This window comes from Microcaecilia unicolor, chromosome 1 (genome assembly GCF_901765095.1).
Source record: "Microcaecilia unicolor chromosome 1, aMicUni1.1, whole genome shotgun sequence".
Taxonomy (NCBI): Eukaryota; Metazoa; Chordata; class Amphibia; order Gymnophiona; family Siphonopidae; genus Microcaecilia; species Microcaecilia unicolor.
In genome coordinates, this window is record NC_044031.1 from 56,975,344 (window position 1) to 57,001,263 (window position 25,920).

A 25,920-nucleotide genomic window follows, 5' to 3' on the forward strand; every position below is an offset into this window, starting at 1 on the left:
AGAGCACTGCCTTTGACTGCTGCACTTTTCTAAACAAGGGTTGGTGGGTTGTGAATGTCTTCAGCTGGTGGGGCTGGGGATCTTCACTAGCTAAGGTATATAATTTTTAAAGCTTGGGGAGAGGAGGAAGGGAAGAGAAAATGCATGCCCACCCAAATATTGCCTTCTGGCTGCATCACTACTTGATCATATGCTATCTCGATTATATTTTCACCAAGCTGAAAAGCCCTAACTTGTTTAATCCTTCTTCTTAAGAGAAGGGAAGGATTTTGGATTTAGTTAACTTCTTTTTAGTGGACTTCCGTCTTTCTTTTCTAATTCGCGGAATATGTTTGGCCTGGGCCTTCAGGATGGTATTTTTGAACAGCGTCCATGCCAGTTGTACAGTTTTTACCCTCTCAGTTGCCCCCCTAAGTTTTTTTTTTTTTAACTGTTCTTCTCATTTTATCATAGTCTCCTTTTTTAAAGTTAAACGCTAATGTATTTCACTTTCTATGTATAGTTACTTCAAGGTTGATATCAAAACTGATCATATTATGATCACTGTTATCAAGCGGCCCCAGTACTATAACGTCCCTCACCAGATCATGCGCTCCACTAACAACCAAGTCTAGAATTTTTCCTTCTCTCGTCGGCTCCTGCACAAGCTGCTCCATAAAGCTGTCCTTGATTTCATCAAGGAATCGGGATATGCTTGGAAACCCTAGCATATCCCGATGTTACATTTACCCAGTCTATATTTGGATAATTGAAGTCACCCATTATTATCACATTGCCCATTTTGGGCATCCCTGACTTGGGCATTTCGCACTGCGGTAATGGAATGTCTAAGGACATCCATACTATTTTTCGATTATACCTACCTGATTTTGGACGACTTCGCGAGGATGCCCTAATTCATACTTGGATGACCTTTTGAAAATGCCCCTCCACGGGGCATCTTTCAACATAAATTGGAAGATGGACATCCTTCTCACAGGGTCGTCCAAATCGGTATAATCGAAAGCTGATTTTGGACGTCCCCAACTGCTTTCCGTTGCAGGGACAGCCAAAGTTCAAGGGGGCACATCGGAGGTGTAGTGAAGGTGGGACTTGGGCATGCCTAACACTAAGACATCCTCGACCCATAATCGAAAGAAACAAGGACATCCCTGATGAACACTTGGACGACTTTATCTGGTCTTATTGTTTTTCTTATGACCAAGGCACTAAAAGGTGCCTGAAATGACCAGATGACCACTGGAGAGAATCAGGGATGACTTCCCCTTACTCCCCCAGTGGTCACTAACCTCCTCCCACCCTCAAAAAAAATCTTTCAAAATATGTCTTGCCAGCCTCAGGTCTGTGACAGCAGTATGCAGGTCCCTGAAGCAGTTTTAGTGGGTGCAGTGCACTTCAGGCAGGTGGACCCAGGCCCAAACCCCCCTACCTGTTATGTTTGTAGAGGAAACAGTGAGCCCTCCACAACCCATCAAAAACCCACTGTACCCACATCTAGGTGCCCCCCTTCACCCATAAGGGCTATGGTAGTGGTGTACATTTGTGGGTAGTGGGTTTTGGTGGGTGGGGGTTGGGGGGCTCAGCACACAAGGTAAGGGAGGTATGTACCTGGAAGCAATTTATGAAGTCCACTGCAGTGCCCCCTAGGGTGCCCGGTTGGTGTCCTGGCTTGTCAGAGGGACCAGTGCACTACAAATGCTGGCTCCTCCCACGACCAAATGGCCTGCATTTGATCATTTCTGAGATGGATGTCCTTGGTTTCCATTATCACTGAAAATCAGAAATGACCAATTATAGGGACGACCATTTCTAAGGACAACCAAATTTCAGGATTTGGACATCCATGACCGTATTATCGAAACGAAAGATGGATGTCCATCTTGTTTCAAAAATACAAGTTTCTCCGCCCCTGGATGGGGACGTTTTGCGAGGACGTCCAAATCGAAACGAGGACGTCCCTTTTGATTATGCCCCAATATGTAATTTTGTAAGTCTAGTGCTTTGAAAAAATGCTTCTTTGATACCAACCAAAGTGGGGTTCTGAGAACCAGAACTAGAACTCTGCTTATCCACCAAAATCTTAAAAGTAGACAAAACTAATGTAGCCAAGTCCTACTTTATAAAAATAGAGACCACAGAAATAATTTAAATCTAGCTCTTCCTCCACTCCAGAGAGCCTACTGTCCTGATCTTCTACCCTTTCCAACCTGGGCTACTTAATAGCTACATCAGGAGTAGCAGCAGGGGCATTAGATAATGTATAAGGATAAATTTATGCTTGTACAAAAGTCTCTGGGCAGCAAAAGAATAAATTTGGGCAAGACATTTTAAGCAGAACCTAAGTCCTGTGACCTCCCTACAAGAGATGGATTCATTGATGCCAGCTGGGAAGAAGACATTTGAGGAGGTTTGTCTCTGGCAGATATTGTAGTGGGCACTGCAAAAATGGTGGCCGTTCCTATAAAACTTGGGTCTGCCATTGCTTCACTCATATTAACTGCTACCTGTGACCAGACAGAGGAATCACAGTGCTGCCTATCTGAGAAAAGGAAAATGCAGCTTTTTTTTTTCACAGTCAGCATTTTCCCGTTGCAGCGGTAGCCAATCTTCATTCCCCACAACCAGAACTGCATTTGCTTTATCCCGCAGCACTGCCATAGTAAAAACACACCAGCAACCCTGCACAGAAGCTAATTTGACAGAGCAAACCAAAACAATCAAAAAGAAAAGCCTTTCCAGAGTGGCCTTTTTATTCATGTAAACCACAGCAGGTAAATAAAGACCAAAGAAGCACTGTTACAGGCAACTTCGGACACTCAAGGTTTGCCCCCAAGGGAAAAGTCCAGGGCCCAAGAAAAAGGTTGATTGGGGAGAGGGGGAAGGTACCTGGGACCCCTAAAAAAATATATAACCAGAAAACTGTCCTAGGCTGCTTTTCTTTCATGCTTTTTTTAATTTTATTATTATGACTGACCAAGGAAATGGAAATAAAGGTCCTACCAGAGCATCAGAGGCTGCACAGGAAGCCTATCACCTGCTGAAGACTGATAAAGACTGGCCAGAGCATTGCACAGTTCTTAAGTGATGACATCACAGCCCAGTAGTACTCATTCTCCACCTGCTGGCAAGACAGCACAAGCCCAAGTGTTTGGACTGGTCTGGTGAGACGATAAGGAAAGGAATGTAGGTGCCTACTTTCCTTTATAGGCAATAAGCCTAACAAGTAGAATACACATGAATAATTTAGGCACAAGCACTTAGGTCTTGCATGGTTGTGCCTAAATTGCTGAAACACACATATAAATTATAGTATTCTGTAATTTACATGTGTAACTATGCTTCACCCTCTCCCCACCCCCACAACTCCCCACACATTCTGCCAGAGTTTGTCCATGTGTATACCTAACTTCAAACTATATGCCATTACATTTAGGTGCCTTTTTACACAATAGTGCTTAGTCAGATTTTTGGCACATATGTGCACACATACATACATGCTAGTAGTCTAATTATTTATATGTGTATTTGGTGTGTTAGTGCTGGAGGCCACTTTATAGAATCACCCCCTTAGAATACAAGAATCATCAATTTATGTAATTATTTTAGAAAGAAACCCTCTATAGGATACTGCACCATTCTTCCCCACTTTAGTACTTGCTGATACAGGAACGCAGCATTTTTTATTTACTTTATTTATATGAAACATTTGTAGCCCACCTATTCCTAGGCAGGTTACAATAAAACATACATAAAAATCACTAAACAATACAAATTCAGCTCCATATTATCATCAAATTTGAACACCAGATTAATGCTTTGGTAAGGAAATTCTTTTTTTCATCTACGGAAATTGAGAACTATTATGGTATCCCTGGTGGATTTCGAACAATAGCACAGGCAATTTTGCTGCCATTATTGGATTATTGTAATTCTTTAAATCGCAGCATAAATAAACAACAAACACAGCTATTCCAACTTCTGCAGAATACTGCTGCTGCTAGATTAATCTTTGGATCAGGTAGGTTTTGTGAAGTTAGCCCCTGCTGAATAACTTACATTGGCTAAGATTAGAACTTCAAATTCAATTTAAAATAGCCTGTCTGGTCTATAAATGTGTTTATGGTGCTTATTCAGTTATGGTAGGAAATTTACTTATATTCCCAAGTCATAGAGGGCATCTAAAAATCTGTCTCTCGATGTCCCTTCTGTAGAAAAAACATGCGATTGAAGTCTGTTTGGGAACATTCTTTTGCCTTCCAAGGCATAAAAATATGGACTAGACCAGTGGCATAGCCAAGGGTGGGCCCAGGCCCACCCACTTTGGGCTCAGGACCACCCAGTAGCAGCACACCTATGAAGTGTTTGGCAGGGTTTCCCAAGCCCCACAGCCGAAAATTCACAACAAATGTCCTTCCTGCATGCCAGCCTTCCCTCTAATGTATTCCCGCCTATGCGGAAACAGGAAGTTGCATCAGGAGGGAAGACTGTGGGGCCAACATGAGCAGTGTGTATTAGTTGCTGCTCGCTGCCAGTGAAAATCTGCTATTTAAAAGGTATAGGGGGAGGGGGATGTTTGAGAGACCATATGGCATGCAGGCAAGAGAGGGAGAGACCAAATCACTTGTGGGGCAGGGCAGAGTTGCCCACCCATCTTGGGCCCAGGCCCACCCAAAATTGGGTATCTGGCTATGCCCCTGGAATAGACTATCTACAACAGTTCACTTAACTACTCCTTACAGTTCTTTTCAAAAGGTCTTAAAAACATATTCACTCAATTCTTAATGTTATGTTTTATAAAAATGACTTAGATGGATATTTTATTATTAAGATTAGATTGATTTTAATGTAATTCTATCCAGTTGAGATATCTCTTTGCTCTGTGATCCACTTTGAATTGCAAGTTAAGAGCAGACTAGAAATTGCAGAATAGAATATAAACATCAAGAGAAAAGTGCTTGAATAAATTAGCAAGTTTTTTTTTAGCAAAAATATGGAATGCTCCATCCCTCCCCCCACTCCCGTTTTAATTTTTAACAAGTGAGAACATCAACAAGATAGAAAATACTTGTCCAGTGTAATCGGGGGAGTATTTGACTATACGAAGGGTTTGAATTCTAAAGTTGTCTTGTTGGGTGTCTTTACTCACTGTGCTTATTTTTTTTGGCAGGATGTGGCTGACTTTGAATGGGTAATGTGGTTCACCACATTCAGGAACTACATTATTTTCGTGCTTTCGGGACATGTCTTATTTGCTAAGGTTTTCTCGATGCTCGTACCTCGGGTAAGTGTGAGGGTTCTGCTACATATATTTCAAACATACTATATCAGCAAATTTGATGCAATACTACTCTGAAGTGAAGAGATCTATGGAAATGGATAGATAGGATCCGATATCTCAATGTATTCCAACCTTTTCAAGCCCAAGGCACATCAAAATTAACAAAAATATTGTGTGGCACAGCAGCCTCCACCATGCAGGCTTGAAGAATTATGGTGGGGCCCGGTGCCTGTGCTTGCAATGTTTTATTTCTCTTGTTATCTCCTGGATCCCTGTGTTACATTTTGTCTTGGAATTGCTGAAATTTTAAAGCTCTTTTTGAGGAATTCTCTTCTGTTTTATTATATTTTATGGTGCTCCTTTCTTACTGAGTGATATTCTGTAAACCACTCTGATGCGGTGATATAAAAGATGGTATAGCAAGTAGAATAAACTCATAAACATTGCCTAAAGAAGAGCTCAAAAGCTCTACCAGTTAGTCTTCCAATTTTTAAACCAAATGGAGAAAAGGAACAGTGGCACAAAAGACCAGCTCCTTCATACAAGTATATGAAAAGGGAGAAGTTGGTATAGTGAGAGCAGCCGGCCTGGTTAGTTACCCTTAGTTGCTGTATACATCAGGGAGAGCTCTCCACTGCAGGTTTAAAAAAATATATATATTTATGAATTTAATAATACGTGACCATCTCTGGGAAAAGGTAACTAAAATAACCAGAAATAAAAACTGAGGTTTTAATGAATTCTGTTAAAGAAAACTGTAACATAGCAGTCCAAACTCCATCCTTTTATATGAAAAATTATAAAAGTTACAGAAGTTAAAACATGTAACTTTTTTCAGACTGCTTATGGACCAATGACATGAAAAATCGGCCATTCTCAGTATTTTAGATCTGCTACTTTAGTCACCTTTTCCCAGAGATGCTCACGTATATCACTAGACAAAATACTCTAAATATAGTGCAAAAAAGCCCCCAAACAAACATAATATCTATTTCCTAAAGTTCTTAGATGCCCACATGTAAGGAGCAGAGTCAACTGTAACGCAGGGCTAATGATGACATACACAGCAGGAGCGTAGCCAGACAACAGATTCTGGGTGGGCCTAGGCAAGAAGTGGGTGGGCACCAAGTGTTCTTCACCACCACCACCACCACCAAAAAAATATCTCAGCTGGCGAGAAAACGCTTCTTTCCACCTTGGCTTACCATGAAAGGGAAGTCTTCAGCTGATAGAGCTTGGGATCTCCACCAGCTACCACTAAACGTATGCTACTGTTGGGTGGGCCTGAACCCTAAGTGGGTGGGCCCTGGCCCACCCAGGTCCAACTGTGGCTATGCCACTGATACACAGGCAGTGAAATGGGGTGGGCCACAGGGGTCATGGCACCACCGATATTTTGCCCAACACAGCATCAGAAACTCGAAAGGGTGGGGGTGGAAACTGGTTTGTGGGCCCCTCCAATAATAAAGATGTTCCACTGCCCCTGATGAAACATTATATTCAAAGGAAATAGGCATAATCAGGAAAGAGCAGATTCTGACTCTAGCCTGTTTTTTTTTTTTGTCAAACTATAACTACAGTACCTGATTAACACTAGAATCAAAATAATCTTACAGACTAAAATAAAGAGAGACTACAACACTGTTCTACAATTCAGGAAATTTTGTAGCTGCTGAGGATCATAAAAACACGTATTTCACATTTTTAAATGGAATCAAACTCAAATAAGGAAAGTGCAACTGAAAAGTTGTGCCCACGGCAATACATTTTGATGCTTCAAAAGAAAAGCTTTATACCTTTCTTGTGATGGTCAAGATATATCAGGAAAACACCACATAATTTTCTTTCCAAGAAAGCCAACATTTCTATTCTATCTAAATTGTCTCTGGATACTTCAATTTTCTTCACATCCTACTCACAAGATCTTAATATAGGCTTCTTTGGAACATACAAAGCTCTTGTAATAGGAGGGATAGTTTCAAGAAGGACTTTTAAAACTTCCCTATAATACTATCTCAAAATATATAATAACAATATTAATGGAGACTGGGGAAAGTTCAAAAAATTCAAATTTAGTCTTTCAGTTGATGTATTATAGTCAAGTCCTGTACTTGTTTATTTAGTTCTATTTTTCCCTCAAAACTTTTACAACAATGCTCAAGTCATAAGGACATAAGCGTTGCCATACTGGGACAGACCGAAGGTCCATCAAGCATAGTATTCTGTTTCCAACACTGGCCAGTCCAGGGCAGAAGTACCAGGCAAGATCCCTTCCACTTGCACTTTCTTTTCAATCACATATCCAAACACACCATTTATATGCTGAACAACCACCGTTTTCAACTTCATTATTGCAGACCAAATAGATTCCAGAGTCACCACTTCAGGTTTATCCTAAGACAAACTTTGATAGGATGGTAAATGGAGTATCTTTGCAACTGGTAAGGGTCATTTTTCACTTGCTCTCTTTCTCTCAGTTGCCTTCAGTCTAGGTGAGCTCTGCTTCAATTTTTCTACAGGCTCAGCCAATAATGCCACTGCCTTTACTACAGTGGCTAGAGGAGACCTGCCCCCTGCCCCTATAGTCATCACCATACCATTTCCTGGAAACAGCATTTCTATAGGGCCAAACCTTTTCAGATGGACTCCTGGTAGTGAAGGTAGAACCTAATCGCCTGGGTGAGCGAGACTTCATCTTTGCTGAGAGTGGATGTACCCTCATCAAGCTCCCTCTGTCCGAGCCTTTCATTGCTAGTGCCGAAACTGAAGTTCCAACAGCAAATTGCTTGATGTTGTGCTGAAGAAGCCAGGCCCCCTGCAATGGTGGAATAGGGGCTTTGGATTTTAGTCGGCCTTTCCTTTAGCCCAGTGGTTCCCAAACCTGGTCCTGGAGGCATCCCATCCAGTCAAGTTTTCAGGATATTCACAATGAATATTCATGAGAGAGATCTGCATGCAAAGGAGGCAGTGCATGCAAATCTCTCTCCTAAATATTCATTGTTACCTATATCAGTTGTTGATTTCTAAAATTTTTTACATTCACTTCTAAACATGAAAAGCTTAAAAAATACACTTTATTAAACAAATATGTGCCATTAACAATATAATTGATGTTTCAAAATCATTTAAATAACCTACTCACAATAGCCATCCAGGGTATCATCTGTACATATTTTGATGGAAAACATAAAAGTTTTCTCAACTTTGCATTATTGTCACCTGTGGGTAAACTAGATAAAAATTCACCCAATACAAAACACTCCCCAGATCTGAAAAGCTGAGATAGATACAGATAAATACATATAGACTCTTCAAAATTCAATCAAGTTAATTTGTTCCTTCTGATCACACTAATTGGTCTGAGGAAAACTCCTCAATGTCCGTAGTTCTCATGTAGACCTTGTCCACTCCAATATGGCTTTTTTAAAAAGAGTCTGGTACGTTGTTAAAACTCATATATGAATATTCCAGTTAACAATTCAAATCTTCAGCTCAAATCCTTTGGTGATTGCAAAAAAGCATGTACCTACTACTACTACTTATCACTTTTATAGCGCTACAAGGCATACGCAGCGCTGTACACCATACACGAAAAGACAGTCCCTGCTCAAAGAGTTCACAATCTTTATAAGACAGGTAAACAGACAGAACAATTAAGAGGTAAGGGAATTAAAGAGGTGGGGTACAGGGCAAGTGAGTAGTGGCTAGGAGTCAAAAGCAGTGTCAAAGAGGTGGTCTTTTAGTCTGGACTTGAAAACGGCCAGACGGGGCTAGACGTACAGGCTCGGGAAGTCCATTCCAGGCGTGAGGTGCAGCGAGATAAAAGGAACGGAGTCTGGAATTAGCAGTAGAGGAGAAGGGGACAGACGAGAGATCTATCTGCAGAGCGGAGTGCCCGAGGGGGGGCATAGGGAGAGACAAGAGTGGAGAGGTACTGGGGAGCGGCAGAGTGAATGCACTTATAGGTCAGTAAGAGAAGTTTGAATTGAATGTGGAAATGGATAGGGAGCCAGTGAAGTGATTCATTTGTGAAGCGCTGCGTACGACTGGTAGCACTATAGAAATCATTTATAGTAGTAGTAGTAGGAGAGGGCTAATAGCGACTTTGGTGGAAAATGAGTCACGCAGCAGAGAACCCTTCTTGGCTATGCCTAGGAACATAGGGCTTCCCGCCCTGGGGCAGTCTGCATTTAGGAGGCTAGACAAACCTAGCTATCCCTACAGTACCCTGTTTTTTGCCATTTAATATGTAGGGTTTTTGTAAACCTTTTCCCCACTAAAACCAGGTGATAGTGCACTCACAGAATACCCCAGAGGAAATCTGTATTGAGTTTAACCCTCACAATCAGTTAGAATGTTGGGCTCCTGTGAAGTAACTTATCCCGCTCCAGTACGGATGTTCCTCACGTCCATGAGAATAGGAACTCCTTAATCTAGAAGATAACACTCATGACTATACTGGGCCATGATCATGTCTGCACTGGTCAGCCAGGGAGTGTATCACAGACTAGAAATACAAGGACAGTTAAAGTTTGTGAATAAACTGCAGGGCAGAAGTAAACACCATGCGAGTAATGCAGGGAACAAATTAAAGTGCTGTGAGCCTAATCATGCAAGTAACTGCCAGTCCCAGATCCCATAATGGGAATCCCAGATTGGCTTGTCTCTGTGTCACCAATTCCATAGCCCTGTGAGTGCTGGGTTCTGTCTAAGATTGTGAGAAGCTGCATGAAGATCTTAAGGGCACTGGGAGACTGAGCATTGAAAAGGCGGATGAACTATCAACCCACTCTTTACTTTACCTCACCCATTTCTATTCTTCTATCACCTTCTCCCACTACTCCAACCAGAGTTACATCTAATCACACTGACCACCCTTCAACATCTTCAGTCCTTCTGTGACTGTTCTCTTGTGCTTGACTGCTTAAATATTTTAAATTTAAATGCTTTACTTTTTGTCTATTAGATTGTAAGCTATTTGAGCAGGGACTGTCTTTCTTCTGTGTTTGTACAGCGCTGCGTACACTTTGTAGCGCTCTAGAAATGTTAAATAGTAGTAACTTCCCTGTGTACAAATGCAAAATGATGCACATTGAGAAGAATAGCCCAATCCATATTCATCTGAAGCTAGTGTGCCTGCCCTTAGAAGTCTGCACCCATTTGTTTCATAGAAGCGTGCCATTGGGCAAGAGGTGGAGGCGTTTTATCCACCCAGTGCTATTAACAAAAAAAAAAAAAGGTCTGCACCCATGAACACGCCAGGTGTCACTAAAAACAACACGCTAAAGCCCTCTGCCCAGTGCACAGCTGCAGCCATTACAAAAGTGATTCAAAAATAATACTAAAAATATTAAAATGCCTCTGTATCGCTCCGTGACACAACCTCACATCAAATAGTGCGCCCAAAGCTGGTGGATGCATCATAAAAATTATATAGCGGAATAGGAAACTGCACAAAGAAGACCAAAATGATAAAAAGGTGTGGAGCTCCTCCATTTGAGGACAAGGTCACAGAGGGTATGGCTCTTCATCTTGGGAAAGGAAGGCCAAGGGTGATACGATTGATGCCTGCAAAATTCCCAAGTGATGTCTAGTGGATAAAAGAGGGTGGGGCCAGTAACTCTGCCTTGATATATGCATACAGTTGTTCCTACCAAAAATGGGCCAAGGTAAGTGCACGCATCCAGCTTCACCATGCCTGCCTTGCATCTATACATAGAAATGGATGCAGGGTAGACCTGCAGTCACAAAGCAAATGTACACCATAACCATACAATGCAACAACCACCTATGAACCTTCCTCTGTAGTTTTCTTCAAATACTCTGGTCAAAAGAGGGTTCCTGGACAAAATCAATGAATAAAATGCCCTGGTGAATGCCCTCAATGACTTTTTCTCATTAGGACTGTTAAGCCCCTCTGCCGCTTAGCCTAAGACTGCAATGTAAATCTGTATCCAAAACTATGCAGAGAGCAAGCCATGAATATATTTATACAGATGCCCGAACAGAATGGAATCCTGATGAAAATACGCACTCGTTGCCAGTGTCTGGAACCTGGCTTCTATGAGCCGCTCCTCGACGAGCAGACAGAACTACCAACAGGTTTGTGGAATTGCTTCAGCCCACCGTATGCCCTCAATGTCCTTATAACCGTTATCGTCTAAGTCCTATCTGCCTACTGCAGTGTCCACGCGGCCTGCGAGTCTGCCATCAGAGTCCGATCTCCATGCAAGTGCACTAGCAATCAATCATAATGAGTTTGTACATGAACAAGCAGCAAAGAAATTCTGACTTGCAACTTCGAAAACAGGCCGGGGCAAGCCAGGCAGTGCTTTTTGAGCCCAGGCTAATGTTCAGGAGTGCATAGCTTGCTCAGCTGTCATTAGCCGGACGCATATCTGCAAAACAACACTAGAGAGAAGCCATATATTAGGAGTATATCAGTTTATTACACAATGCCCATGGCCTGTCATATGGGAGTAATCTGTCATGAATAAATTTGACTGTAGTGTAAGAAATTAGTAAACATGCCCCCTACTTGAAATATGCCTGGTATGAAGTAGGAAAGTCAGAATGGCCTCACGTTGCCGACTAGGCTCACATATCCTCATAAGGTGTATGCATGCCCTTGTTGCACATCTATGAAGGCTTCAGAGAGCTCCTTAACCAGCAGATTCAAACATCCTATGCAACGGGCAACCCTGACCAAATGAAATGCTCGTTACAAGAGGCTGCTTGTGATTGTCCCAAGAAATTGCTATAACTTTGAATGTCAATTGCAAATCTAGCAATCTGTTGGACTTGTTCTGCTGGGATCAGGCAGTATCAAATTATGTTAACGCACTTGTAGAAGCTCTGAATATGATAAACCTTATGAAAATTGTCAATTGTAAATGTAGAATAATTTCAGGTGTGATCTGCTGAGAGCAGGTCATGTTTTGTAATATAATGCCCTTTGAACACTGGCAATTGCAAATTCTAGCCTGACTTTTTCTTTTGGGGGGGGGGGGGGGAGGTATAAAATGTAAAGGTACAACCAGAACACAAAACATGAATATTTATAGTGTAGTTTTGTTAGAGAACAGTGAAGCCCAGGCCCTCAAAATAAGTGCCGATGTCAATGAGCACAGGGCTGGCGCTGCTTTTAGTGGCTGGACAACACTAAAGAAAGTTCTGTTAATTCTAAGCATAAAAGCAACATCACACGATTAGATCTTTTGGGGTTTTTTTGTTTTTTTTTTGCTGGTGTCATAGCCTATTATGCAGAATTATTAAATGGCAGCCTATTATGAAGATTAATCAACGGCAGCCCAATCAAACCTATGGCTTCACCTACATGATTGGCGAGCAAAATGATGGCCTCATCAACATTACTGCCCCGGCGAACCATTAACCTCACCAACCTGGCTGCCTGAGTTTGGACTTGTCCACAATGGCTGCCCGTGGTTTGACCTAGTCAACATGGCTGCCTAGAATTGACCTAAACAACATGGCTGCCTAGACGTTAACCTAATCAACATAGCTGCCAGAGCTTATACCTAACCAATATGGTTGCCCAGACTTGGTCCTACCCAACATATCTGCCAGATCTAGGCCCTAAACAACATAGCTGCTGTAGCTTTGAACTTGCCCACATGGCAGCCAGAGGTTTTTTTTTGTGTGTGTGTGTGTGTGTCTATTTATGTCCTGCATACCAACAAAATGCCTGAGATCTGATAGCATGATTGCTACAGCTTGTTCAAATGATCATACAAAGGCTTCACTGGATCAACCTCAGCGTTAATGTATGCCCCGCATACACCCTGACCTTCCCCCAAAAGCCAAGCCACCTGCAAGCTGCCTACAATTGATGCAGGGAAAATTGAGCTAGTCCTTACAAACCCCAAGTACATCCCCATGATTTGCAGCCGCTGTTACCACCCCACATGGGGTCCAGGTAACTTCAGAGTATGCCGCTTGAAGCCACAATGGACGTACAAATGTTTGTAAGGGCCAATACTGCCACCAGGGACACAGCCAAGAAATGAAAAAGGAAGATGTTGAGCTCTGCACCCCGAAGCAGGACTGGGAAGAAAGACAACCTTCCGACTGGACAACGCCTTAAGCGTATGCACCGAAGATTCACTGCAGCAGTACACCCCTACCTAAGCACAGTGCCGGAGAGATGGAAACACTACACCACGCTAATCTGGGCTGCTCCCATAATGGACACCCATCTGCTACAAAACCATCTGTCCACTCGGAGCTCCAAAAGGGTGGGTGAAAACTATGCATGCAGTTCTCAGTAAACTTTGCTGCACACCTACCGCTGCAGCGCTATCGCCAGCCCCACCAAGGCAGTTGGAAGAAAAAAAACAATGGAGATGCAGCAGGGAGAAAAAAATGCCATGCAGACTACCCACGGCAAGCGCCTCACATCGCGAATACTGCCTTCCAGAACTTGCAACCTGATGACCCTACCCAGACAAAAACAGCTTCACTCATGGTAGTACTCACCAGAAACCCCTGCTCGCACAATCAGCTGCTCCATCTCAACAACCCACAAACGATGCAATAGCAACCTAAAGGAAACTGAAAAATTTGGCCCACCATAAACATAGAAGGGAGAAGCCATACGGTGAGTAGTGAGCCATTGGAGCAGCAGGCAAAAATGGCAATTGCACCTTTGCAAATGCCGCCCTTACTGCTTCTAGTAGTCGCCTGCTTTCCCCGCCTCCCGGACTTCCTCTCATGTTACCTGCCTCTCTGACCCTCATCTACCCTTGATAACTCCCCCTTTCTATCCTTGACCTAACTTGTTTATGACTACAAACCCTCCCCTAATTCCCCATCACCTCCCTCCCTCCCAAGACAACCACTTCCTCTGGCCATGCTGGGCCGCTGCATATTTGTGCTTGTGACCACCTAAATGTCTGGGTCACTGTCCGCTCTTTTAAGAAAAATGCAAAAGCCTACCTTAAGGTTTGGGCTTTGAGTCTTTAATTTTTTTTTGTGATCCATATTTATTGCAGCTATGAATAATATTTTTGTATGGACGAGTTGGGTTAAGCGTGGGGACATTATTAGAGAGGGTGTTTTTTTTATTTATTTATTTGTTTATTGAATTTTACAACTTATACAGACATAAGAACTGCTAAGTGAAATACAGCTTTAGAAACAAAAAATAAACGAAACAGGAATTACTTTCCTCAAAATCATAACATTTAGCTTCATTAGACCACAATAAGGGAGGGAGGTAGGAATTTGTGAAGATTATACTATATTATTTCTAAATTATTAAAGAATTGATGGCCCCATCATTCTCGTGTGCTCCAACAAATTCTCTATTGTTGTTTAGAGTCTAGGAAAGATTTAAGCTGATCTGGGTTAAAAAACACATATTTTGTTTGATTTAACCTTACAAGACATTTACTTGGGTATACGAGAAGGAAGGATCCTCCTAATTCTATTATTTTAGACCTCATAGAAAGGAACAATTTTCTTTTTTGTTGAGTAGTCTTAGTCACATCTGGATAAATCTAGATTTTTTGTATTAGAGAGGGTTTTATGATTTTAAGTATTTTAAATTTAATTTATGTTGAGTTTGTTTGTTCTTCAGGTGGTTTTTGCTGTACTGGAATAAATGAAATGAAATTTTTGTGAACCGTTGCTGAAGGTGCTGAACCTGAGCATTGGATAACAGGAGACACACTGCCATATCTTACAGATGAAGCAAGGAACCAGATCTGGTTTAATTCTACTTACAGGGAGGGAGCGTGATTTAGTGGTTGGAACTTGGCACCAAAGGAGACAGAACATATATCTCAAACTGTGGCATAGTCTGTCCTTGGGCAAGTCATTTTACCTCCATGTGCTTTAACTGGTGTTGAGATACAATAAAATGCTTCAAAAAACTGCAAAATACTTTGATGTCCTCTTTTTAGTTCTGAATTAAAATTATTAGTTTTGTCATTACGTACTTCAATGCCTTAGTGTTAAAGAGCTCATTATTTAGAGAGAGCACTAAATCCCTTTTTCCATTTCCTCAGCTCTGCTCTCTAGGATTGAACAATGCAGCTTCTCATCCACTGATGGTGCAGCTGTTACTTTTATACAATGGTGCATTCCAACATGCTAGATTTAATGCAAGGCTCCAAATTCCATGCATCTATTATTCCTTTATTTTTGTTTCATTCAATGCTATTGGCTACAATTTTCCACAAATTCATCTTCCAGTGTTGCCTTTTGCATTATTCCCAGGTCCAAGGTATTTAGGTGAAACACCACAATTACAATCCGACTACAGCAGAACAAATGCTCAAAGGTCAATAATCAAAAATAGTCTCCCCCGATACACAATAGCATTTAACTGGTCAGGATCGGCACCTGGCTGGTTAAATGCCCCATAAACGGCTGCATCTCCCAATGTGATTACCTATATTGGATTAGTAAGATGTTTCAAATGAAATACTACTTCCTTCAGTAAGGGACCCTTTTACTAAGCTGTGGTAAAAAGGGCCCTGCTCTAGCGGCTGTTTTTGCCGTGCCCGTAGCAGGTAAAAATGCCAAAAAAAGACATGGCCATGCAGTAAGATTGGTCTTACCGCATGGCCATGTGGGCAGGGGAGCACTTACCTCTACCAATTGAGGTGGTGGTAATGGCTCCCGCACTATCTCAGCAGTAACCAGGTAGTGCGCGGAGCTACCCAATTACTGCCGGGTAACCCCCTGCAGAAATTTGTTTGAATATTTCCGCTAGTGCTGGAAATGATGTACACTGGGGGTGGAACCACCACCGGCGCCCACGTTGGGTCAACGGAAGCTCCAGATTGACGCTTGGTAAGCCCGCAATGGGCTTACTGCAGCTTAGTAAAAGGGCCCCTAAACGCCCTTTTTGAGGATTAAGGTTTAGACTCCTGAAGCAGGCCCTATAGCCAAAACATGGCTCGTATTGAGTCAAGCCTTCATTGATGCAGTAGAGTTTTTGTTTGAGCACTACTGGTATGCTGTTCTTTCCATCAACCCTGCTGCCATTGGAGTCGACTCTGTAGGTGCTGTGGGTGCTTGAGCACCCCCAATATTGAGAAAAGTCCTTGTATGTGTCCAAGGAGGGGTTATTTTCATTAGGCTTAGCACCCCCAATAATTTTGAAAGGTTGGCTCCTATGCCTGCTGCTGATTGCTTTTGTCCTTTTTTTTTTCTTGTCATCAAATCAAAAGGATTTTGATTTCAGAGATGGTCCTTTTTCAGCTTTGGCTGTTTTTGTACTAACAAAGTTTTTATGTGATATTATCCACAACTGGAGTGCTTGAAACATGGTGCTGGGAGAACTAAAACACTGTATGTCGTTATGGAAGTACTGAACGGGTGAAAAGTTTAGATTTACGAGGTAGCAGTGAACATAAATATTTCTTTGGCAGCAGCGGGATGAGTCCCCAGCCCCCAATGCAGTCTATGGCATAACAGTTAAATAAGTATCACAAGTGATAACCAAATAAAAAGGTCTGACTGAGCACTTCCTGATTACCTGGTGGAACTCACTGCCAGTGGCAATCAAGGGTCAGTCTGATTACTTGGTATTTCACAAAAGACTGAAAACTTTCTTCTTTGAGAGCTTTCTACCCCATAATAGAGTGTGTTAGATTGTAACTGGCCATCAATAGTTTATTATTTAGTTCTTATTTGTGATTCTTTGCTCTTGATATTTTGTTTATGGTATTGTAAACCTTGCTGCTTGTTTTATTTACTGTAAGCAACATTGAACTGGGCAGACTTATACGGTCTGTGCCAGAGCTGGAGGTGGGACTGGTGATTGGGAGACGGGAATAATGCTGGGCAGACTTATACGGTCTGTGCCGGGGCTGGTGGTTGGGAGGCGGGGATAGTGCTGGGCAGACTTATACAGTCTGTGCCAGAGCCGGTGGTTGGGAGGTGGGGATAGTGCTGGGCAGACTTATACGGTCTGTGCCCTGAAGAGGACAGGTACAAATCAAGGGCAGACTGGATGGACCATGCAGGTCTTTTTCTGCCGTCATCTACTATGAGTATGTTCGGGATAATGTGGGTATAAATGTCAAAATAAATAAATAAAACTTAGGTTTTTGACAAGTGATGAAGTTTTGCTCTGTTTAGGTATTCAAGTTTTTGGTTAATGAACCAACATATATCACGGACATTTTGAGGTCTTTTCCTCCATTTTTATACATTTACATCAAATATAAAATCTACCTGTCAGGGTGTTTTCAACACTTGTTTTGTATCTCACAGCTCCTTTTAGGATTTAAAGGGTCCTGTTTCCTAAGCCGCACTGTAGGCGCACAAACCTTTTAGCGCGTGCTAATGATAGAGACACCCATAGCAATAATGAGTGTCTCTATCATTAGCGCATGCTAATTTTTTTAGCACACGCTAAAACGTTTGCGTACCTACAGCACAGCTTATTTAAACAGGGCCCAAAGGGATCTATAAATCTCACCCATAATTTGACACCAATATTCTGATCCATAAATACTGCAAATTTCTTTAAAATGCCAAACATGAAGGCAAATTGGGGAGGATGCCACTGTGATACCCATAGCAATGCGAATATAATCCAACCGGACAGAAAGCAGTGTGCTAGAGCAAACAGAGTAACCTAATACCAAAAAACTGCTCTAACAAAAAAAATTTTCCGTGTTTATTTGCAAAAAATGGAGAAAAGCCCTCAGAAACCGTAGGCAAATCGCCTAGAGGTTTGAGTGTGGTTAAAGATGATCTTACATCGATTTTTCAACGGACTTCTGCACCATTTTGAAGCATTGCAGAAGTCCGTTGAAAAATCTTCAACATATTTCTAAGCACTCCGTTCCTGAAGAAGCCACGTTTCTAGGCGAAACGGGTCCCCGTAGAACGGACAGCGATGAGTGCCTGGGTCTCAACACATTTAAAAAGCTAAGTGCCATTTTCTTCGATATGCAGTTGGGACTTTTTTTGAAACAGCATTATATGATTTAGAATCTATTGAAAGAAATTCATTGCTTGAGGCGATCAAAATTTCCTTTGAGCCCTTTTCAAGGATTTAAAAATTTAAAATCTATTGAAAGAAATTCATTGTTTGAGGCGATTAATAATTCTTTTGAGCCCTTTTCTAATGGAGTTTTTCAGCCCAATGATTGAACTGTAGTGTGCGTTACAAGTCGATGTAAGATCATCTTTAACCACACTCAAAACCTCTAGACCATACCCATAGCAATGCCATAAAAATCCCTCTGAAAATGAAAATAATTACAGGTAAGTACTAATGATAATAACTGAACCAAAAATTCCACCTGCATGACTCAATAACTAGCTGCTAATAAATAATTCTGGACTAAATTTATAGCTCTGTGGAATGTTAATATATAATACAATAATATCCATCATCACCTTTAGCCAACATTCGTCCACACCTATCGAAGCTGAAAATTTCTAAAAAGGCTGTAGAATCTAAGAGGTCCTTTTACAAAGCTGCGGTAAGAATTGGCCTTAGTGCACCCACCCTTATGCATGTTTTTCCCACACATTAAGGCCATTTTTACCATAACCATAAAATGCCTCTCTTATTTTTTCCTATTATTTTCATTAATGGCCGCGCTCTCATATTGCTATTTGTGCATGGCCATTTTAATAAATTACCGCTGGAGAACTTACCGCCACCTATTTTGTGGATGGTGAAGGTTCCTGTGTTAACTGTGCACTAACTACTTAGCATGCAATAATGTAGCTTTATTTGTTTAAATGCATATAGTCTGAAAAGGAATTCAATGATTTTACAATGAAATAATACCAAACACAGCAAATCCAAAAATAAAGCATTACTAAAATATTATCATGACAAATCCAAAGTCTAGTCCCTCAAAAACATCAAACTCTCTGCTAATAAATATAAATATTTTTGAAAGATATGGCAACCACCACAAAATAAAGCAGCTGCTCATTAAACCCAACTCTTAGAAAGTTAAATTTCACCACAGGAAGTCCAGATCATTTAAACTCCAAAATTATCCAAATTGCCTGAATTCAAAACATACCGTTACACCGTTGGCTCCTCCACTGACCGCATAACTGCTTTTTGAAATAAACCTCGGTATTCATATTAGATTGTAATTTATTCATACTTAGGGCTCTGTTTACTAAGGCACGTTAAAAAATAATGCGCCTACAATTAGCATGCGCGCTAACCATGTAGGCGCCAGTAGGGATATAGTAGGCATGTACACGGTTAACGCGCATTAAAGACTAACGCACCTATAACGCAGCTTAGTAAACAGGGTCCTTATTGAGAAATTTAACACTGCTAAAAAGAATGACAAAAAAATACCCATAATGAGAAATGTGGTATGACATGCCATCTGCTTTCTCACAGCACAGATCCTTGGTTTACATGGTCTATGGAATGTCAGCTGTATGGAGCGTCATGGGAAATGCCTACTTGATGCTAATCCTGTCCCACTGCGTAGTGCTCTATTCCGTCTCATTGGCTAAGAAAAGATGGCTGTGCTTTACTGCAGGTCTGTGCAGCCTGGCAACCTTCAAAGTGGAACCGTTCAACACATGGCAAGTATGTGGAGGAGGTAATGGGCTTGCTTTCAATATGAAGTCTAATGTCTTCCAAACTATATTATCATTTCAAAAATCAGTATGTCCAGATGGCTGTTTTTCTTATGTCTGCATGTATGGTGTACAGTTTATCAAAACAGCATTTAATAGAAATTGTTTTTAAGCTAAAGCAGTTGGTGGTTGAATCAAACTGTTAAAATCTCCATTTTTATTCTTCTTTTCCTGTGAAGATATTGATGTTTCGAGTTCTAGAAAGTTCCCCCTATCGTTTCTCACCATTATGAATGTAAATGAATCGAGGTACAGCAGTACTTGTCTCTAGGCTAACCAGTATCCTCTGTGTAAACTGAAATTGGCATTCTCCCCCCTCCCCTCACACATATAACAATTTTCGGGTGACAGTGGTGGTTCTAGCACAGTGTCCCTTTCTGATTTCCTCCCTGAATCAGTATCTTCCTCTTAATATCCACTTCTCTCACCCCTAATTCTCCAGCATCTGCTCGCCTTTCTTCTTTTTCCCAATCCCTACCCAGCATCCCCTCTCTCTCTCTTTCCTCTCTCTAGCCACATTCATCCCACCCTTCTTCATCACCATCTACCTAGCATTTTCTTATCTCTCCTCCTTGCCCATCAGCATTCATGCCATTCTGTTTCTCTCCCCCCTCCACCTTCCCCATTGTCCATGCAGCATCTCCTTCTCTCTTCATCCAACATCATTCATTCCTCTTTCTTCCTTGCCCTGCCTAGTATGCTCCCTTATCACTTCTTTGTCTAACCGCATCCATCCCACTTCTCGCATACTTTCTTTCTACCAGTAGCATCTTCAGGCTCCAACACAGGCTGCCTTACTCCCTTTCTCTCTGCAGCAGCACTGCAGTAGCTCTGGCCCTGATTGTGAAGGAGTACTGTCTATTCAGGGTGTGTAGTTTGAAAAGAATGGCATATTCGCTCTTTAATGCCATGTGAATCTAGAAACCATACCTGTGTGAAACAGGAGCTCAGGTGGACCACAAGGGGCTAGATGAAGGGGGGAAAGCAAAAGTCCTGGGGCTGGAATGGGGAGGAGGGAGCCAGAGTGCTTGGTTGAGGCCTATGGGGGAGCATATAGCATTTGTGGAATTTTGTTTTTATAGATCTCAGGTACAGAAGGGTATATTCAATGTATCCTTTGCACAGTAATCCTTTGTAGAGGTAATGGCATCTGCTTTTTTTTTCCCCCTAGAATGGGTTTGTGACTGGAACATTTGATCTTCAAGATGTTCTGTTTTATGGAGGAAGTGGTTTTACCATCATGAGATGCATGAGCTTTGCCCTGGAGAACTGCGAGAAGAAAAGTGGAAATTATTCACCTCTGGAGCTTCTGAAATACAACTTCTACCTGCCATTCTTCTTCTTTGGACCCATTATGACATTTGACCGATTTCACACACAGGTGAGCGGCCTGTTGAAAGATTGGTCTGTCATGGTTTAATCACTATAACTACAAAACAAGTAGGAGGTGGAGTACTAATCATGCAATCTTCAAAACATCAATCTCACACCTAATCCAAGCCAGTGGAAATATCTGATAAAAACACACAAGGAGGAAAAAGCTTCAGCAAGCTCAGACCTTTTACATTAGGTCTAAAAATGGCTTAACGTGCAATCATTGGCATTAAAAAAAACTCCTCTGCATCGTATAAATCCAAACGTTGTTGTAATCGTTTATCTTTTTCTGTGAACTATCATACTAGAAATACAATTGCTGATTTTTATCAAATGACTTGTGTACTTAGCTTCTTCCAAACTGTCAATCACATCATCAGTGCTTCTCACCAGCATTATCCGCATCCGACAATGACCAGCATTTCATTGCACTGCGTCAGAGGCATGCGAAGCACTTTCAAAACTGACTTGGTATACACCGCTGCTGTTTTTATCAGATATTTCCACTGGCTTTGATTAGGTGTGAGACTGATGTTTTGAAGATTGCATGCTGTCAGTGGCGTTCCTAGGGGGGCTGACACCCGGGGCGGATCGCCGATGCGCCCCGCCCCCTGGGTGCAGCGCCCCCCCCCCCCGGAACAGCGCGACCCCCCGGGTGCATGCCGCTGGGGGGGGAGGGGTGCCGCGCGCCTGCCGGCTCTTCGTTTTCATGCTCCCTCTGCCCCGGAACAGGAAGTAACCTGTTCCGGGGCAAAGGGAGCATGAAAACGAAGAGCCGATAGGCGCACGGCACCCCCCCAGCGGCGTGCACCCGGGGCGGACCGCCCCCCCCCCCTTGGTACGCCACTGCATGCTGTATTCAATGACGCCTTATGCAGTTAAAGATAAATAAATAATCTAGCCAAGTTTAACATAGTAAATGACAACAGTTGAAGACCTGAACAGTCCATCCAGTCTGCCCAACAGTCGCACTCATTATCGAGTCATGATTAAACCAGCAATAAATGTGATATAAAATGCTTCATCATTGTCTCTGTTTGGCATTTCTGGGACACAGACCGTTGAAGTCTGCCCGGCCTTGTCCTTAGTTTCCAACTACTGAAATTGCTGTTGAAGCCCACTTTGGCCTATCCAAATCCATCTTGTTAATTGTGGGACACAGACTGTAAAAGTCTGTCCTCACGTTCCAAATTACTGGACTTTCTGCCGAAGCCCTCTCCATCCCATCCTAAACCAGATTGCCATGTATGGGACTCAGACAATACAAGCCTGACCAGCACCAGCCTTAGCTTCTTCACAACCAAGGTCGCCACCTAGAGCACCACTCAACATGCAAACACATATGCAACCATTTATTTAAAGGCATAGCCAATTGCCAGTTAAGATGGCACTACTGAACATTCCCACATAAAGATAACTGGAAAACGTATCCAATTATCTATATACCTGGTATTAATGTGGCCTGATCTAACTAGTTATTATTAATTGGATAGTGTTATCCAGGTAAACATTAATCATACCCCTGGCATACCTCTGATTTCTCTTCTTTTTAATTTTTGTTCAGCCAAATATTGGTCTGTGGCCCAAAATTTTAAAAAAATGTATTTATTTAGGTACTTTAGTATTCCGCCATTCAGGAAACCATCAAGTATATTACATAAGTATTGCCACACTGGGAAAGACCAAAGGTCCATCAAGCCCAGTATCCTGTTTCCAACAGTGGCCAATCCAGGTCACAAATACCTGGCAAGATCCCCCAAAAAAGTTCAATACATTTTATGTTTATTTTTGTTTTCCATTCATTTCCTAATAATACCTAACATTCTATTTGCTTTCTTAGCCGCCGCAGCACACTGAGCAGAGGTTTTCAACGTATCATCATCGATGACGACGAGATTCCTTTCTTGGTCAGTGACTCCTAACGTGGAACCTTGCATTACATAGCTATAATTTGGGATCCTCTTTCCCACATCATCACTGTGCACTTGCTCACATTAAACATCATCTGCCATTTAGATGTCAAGTCTCGTAAGGTCCTCTCGTAATTTTTCACAATCCTCTCGCGATTTAACGACTTTGAATAACTTTGTGTCATCAGCAAATTTAATTACCTTACTAGTTACTACCATCTCTAGATCATTTATAAATATGTTAAAAAGCAGTGGTCCCAGCACAGACCCCTGGGGAACCCCACTAACTACCCTTCTCAATTGAGAATACTGACCATTTAACCCTACTCTTTGTTTTCTGTCTTTTAACCAGTTTTTAATCCACAATAGAACACTACCTCCTATCTCATGACTCTCCAGTTTCCTCTGGAGTCTTTCATGAGGTACTTTGTCAAACGCCTTTTGAAAATTCAAATACACAATATCAATTGGCTCCCCTTTATCCACATGTTTGTTCACTCCTTCAAAGAAATGTAATAGATTGGTGAGGCAAGATTTCTCTTCACTAAATCCATGTTGGCTTTGTCTCCTTAATCCATGCTTTTGAATATGCTCTGTAATTTTGTTCTTTATAATAGTCTCTACCATTTTGCCCGGCACCGACGTCAGACTCGCTGGTCTATAATTTCCCGGATCTCCCCTGGAACCTTTTTTAAATATCGGCGTTACATTGGCCACCCTCCAATCTTCCGGTACCATGCTCAATTTTAAGGATAAATTACATATTACTAACAATAGCTCCGCAAGCTCATTTTTCAGTTCTATCAGTACTCTGGGATGAATACCATCCAGTCCAGGAGAATTGCTATTCTTCAGTTTGTAGAACTGCCCCATTACATCCTCCAGGTTTACAGAGAATTCATTTCTCCAACTCGTCAGCTTCGAATACCATTTCTGGCACCGGTATCACTACCAAATCTTCCTCGGTAAAGACCGAAGCAAAGAATTCATTTAATCTTTCTGCTACGGCTTTGTCTTCCCTGATTGCCCCTTTACTCCTCGGTCATCTAACAGTCCAACCGATTCTTTTGCCGGCTTCCTGCTTTTAATATACCTAAAACAAATTTTACTATGTGTTTTTGCCTCCAACGCAATCTTTTTTTCGAAGTCCCTCTTAGCCTTCCTTATCAGCGCTTTGCATTTGACTTGACATTCCTTATGCTGTTTCTTATTATTTTCAGTCAGTTCCTTCTTCCATTTTCTGAAGGATTTTCTTTTAGCTCTAATAGCTTCCTTCACCTCACTTTTTAACCACACCAGTTGTCGTTTGGTCTTCCATCCTCCTTTTTTAATACGTGGAATATATTTGGCCTGGGCTTCCAGGATGGTGTTTTTGAACAGCATTCATGCCTGATGTAAATTTTTGACCCTCGCAGTCGCTCCTCTTAAGTTTTTTTTTTTTCACCGTTCTTCTCATTTTATCATAGTCTCCTTTATTGAAGTTAATCGCTAACGTATTTGATTTCCTATGTATATTTACTTCAAAGCTAATATCTAATCCGATCATATTATGATCACAGTTATCAAGTGGCCCCAGCACCATTACCTTCCGCACCAGATCATGTGCTCCACTAAGGACTAGGTCTAGAATTTTTCCTTCTCTCGTCGGCTCCTGTACCAGCTGTTCCATAAAGCTGTCCTTGATTTCATCAAGGAATTTTACCTCCCTAACGTGCCCCAATGTTACATTTGCCCAGTCAATATCGGGATGATTGAAATCACCCATTATTATTGTGTTGCCCAGTTTGTTTGCGTCCCTAATTTCCTTTAACATTTCCGCATCCGTCTGTTCATCCTGGCCAGGCGGCAGTAGTACACTGCTATCACTATCCTTTTCCCCTTTACACATGGAATTTCAATCCACAGTGATTCCAAGAAGTGCTTTGTTTCCTGCAGAATTTTCAATCTATTTGATTCAAGGCTCTCATTAATATACAATGCTACCCCTCCACCAATTCCATCCACCCCATCACTATGATATATACCCCTATATAACAGTGTCCACTGGTTATCCTTTCACCAGGTCTCAGAGATGCCGTCATTTTGTAATCCACAAAAGGGTTCTGCCTCCTAGCCCATGACCCTTTAATTTACTAAGGAGCTTCTGATGAGGGTCTGTGTCAAAATGCCTTCTAAAAATCCAAATACACTAATGCCCTTATTTTAGTGCATCTCCACATGTAAATAGTAGCAATTAAACATGCATACACATGTACATGGCAATTTGAGAAAGCCACTATTTACATATGAAGTTGCACACTACACCAGATATTTCAAGGGGGAATGGTTTGAGCAGGGTTTGGGCAGGACAAAAATCTATACACATATTTTCCATTTTAGAAAGGGAACACACAAATGTGGTCCCCATATGCTCAGCTCAGAGGCATGCACACGTTTTTAAACAGCATTTCTTTCACACAAGGAATTAAAGGAGGCATTCTTTTTAATCCTGTTATTTCCATTTCCAAAATGAAGCCAAATTAATATAGTGGCTTCACTGCTTAATAAATGTGGGGTACCTCAGGGGTCTCCCTTATCGCCACAATTGTTTAACATATTCTTAAGTCATTTAGGAAGATATTTAGAAAGGTTGAATATTTATTCACTTTCTTATGCGGATGATATATTTGTTCTTTGTTTGGAATCAGGGCCTATAGATTATACTCTTCAAAATGTAAAACATCTTATGGTTATTGTAGATAACTTGGCAAA

General features: G+C 41.7%; 1 protein-coding gene across 3 annotated transcripts in view; it reads left to right on the forward strand.

The window, feature by feature from the left end:
* Nucleotides 1-25,920, forward strand: part of HHATL (hedgehog acyltransferase like) — a 109,075-nt gene that overhangs the window by 41,381 nt on the left and 41,774 nt on the right. For all 3 annotated transcript variants that reach the window (XM_030189901.1, XM_030189902.1, XM_030189900.1), the window contains 3 exons: nucleotides 5,168-5,281; nucleotides 19,641-19,835; nucleotides 21,057-21,266. In XM_030189901.1, the coding sequence (XP_030045761.1) occupies nucleotides 5,168-5,281; nucleotides 19,641-19,835; nucleotides 21,057-21,266 (519 nt within the window). The remainder of the gene's footprint in view (nucleotides 1-5,167; nucleotides 5,282-19,640; nucleotides 19,836-21,056; nucleotides 21,267-25,920) is intronic.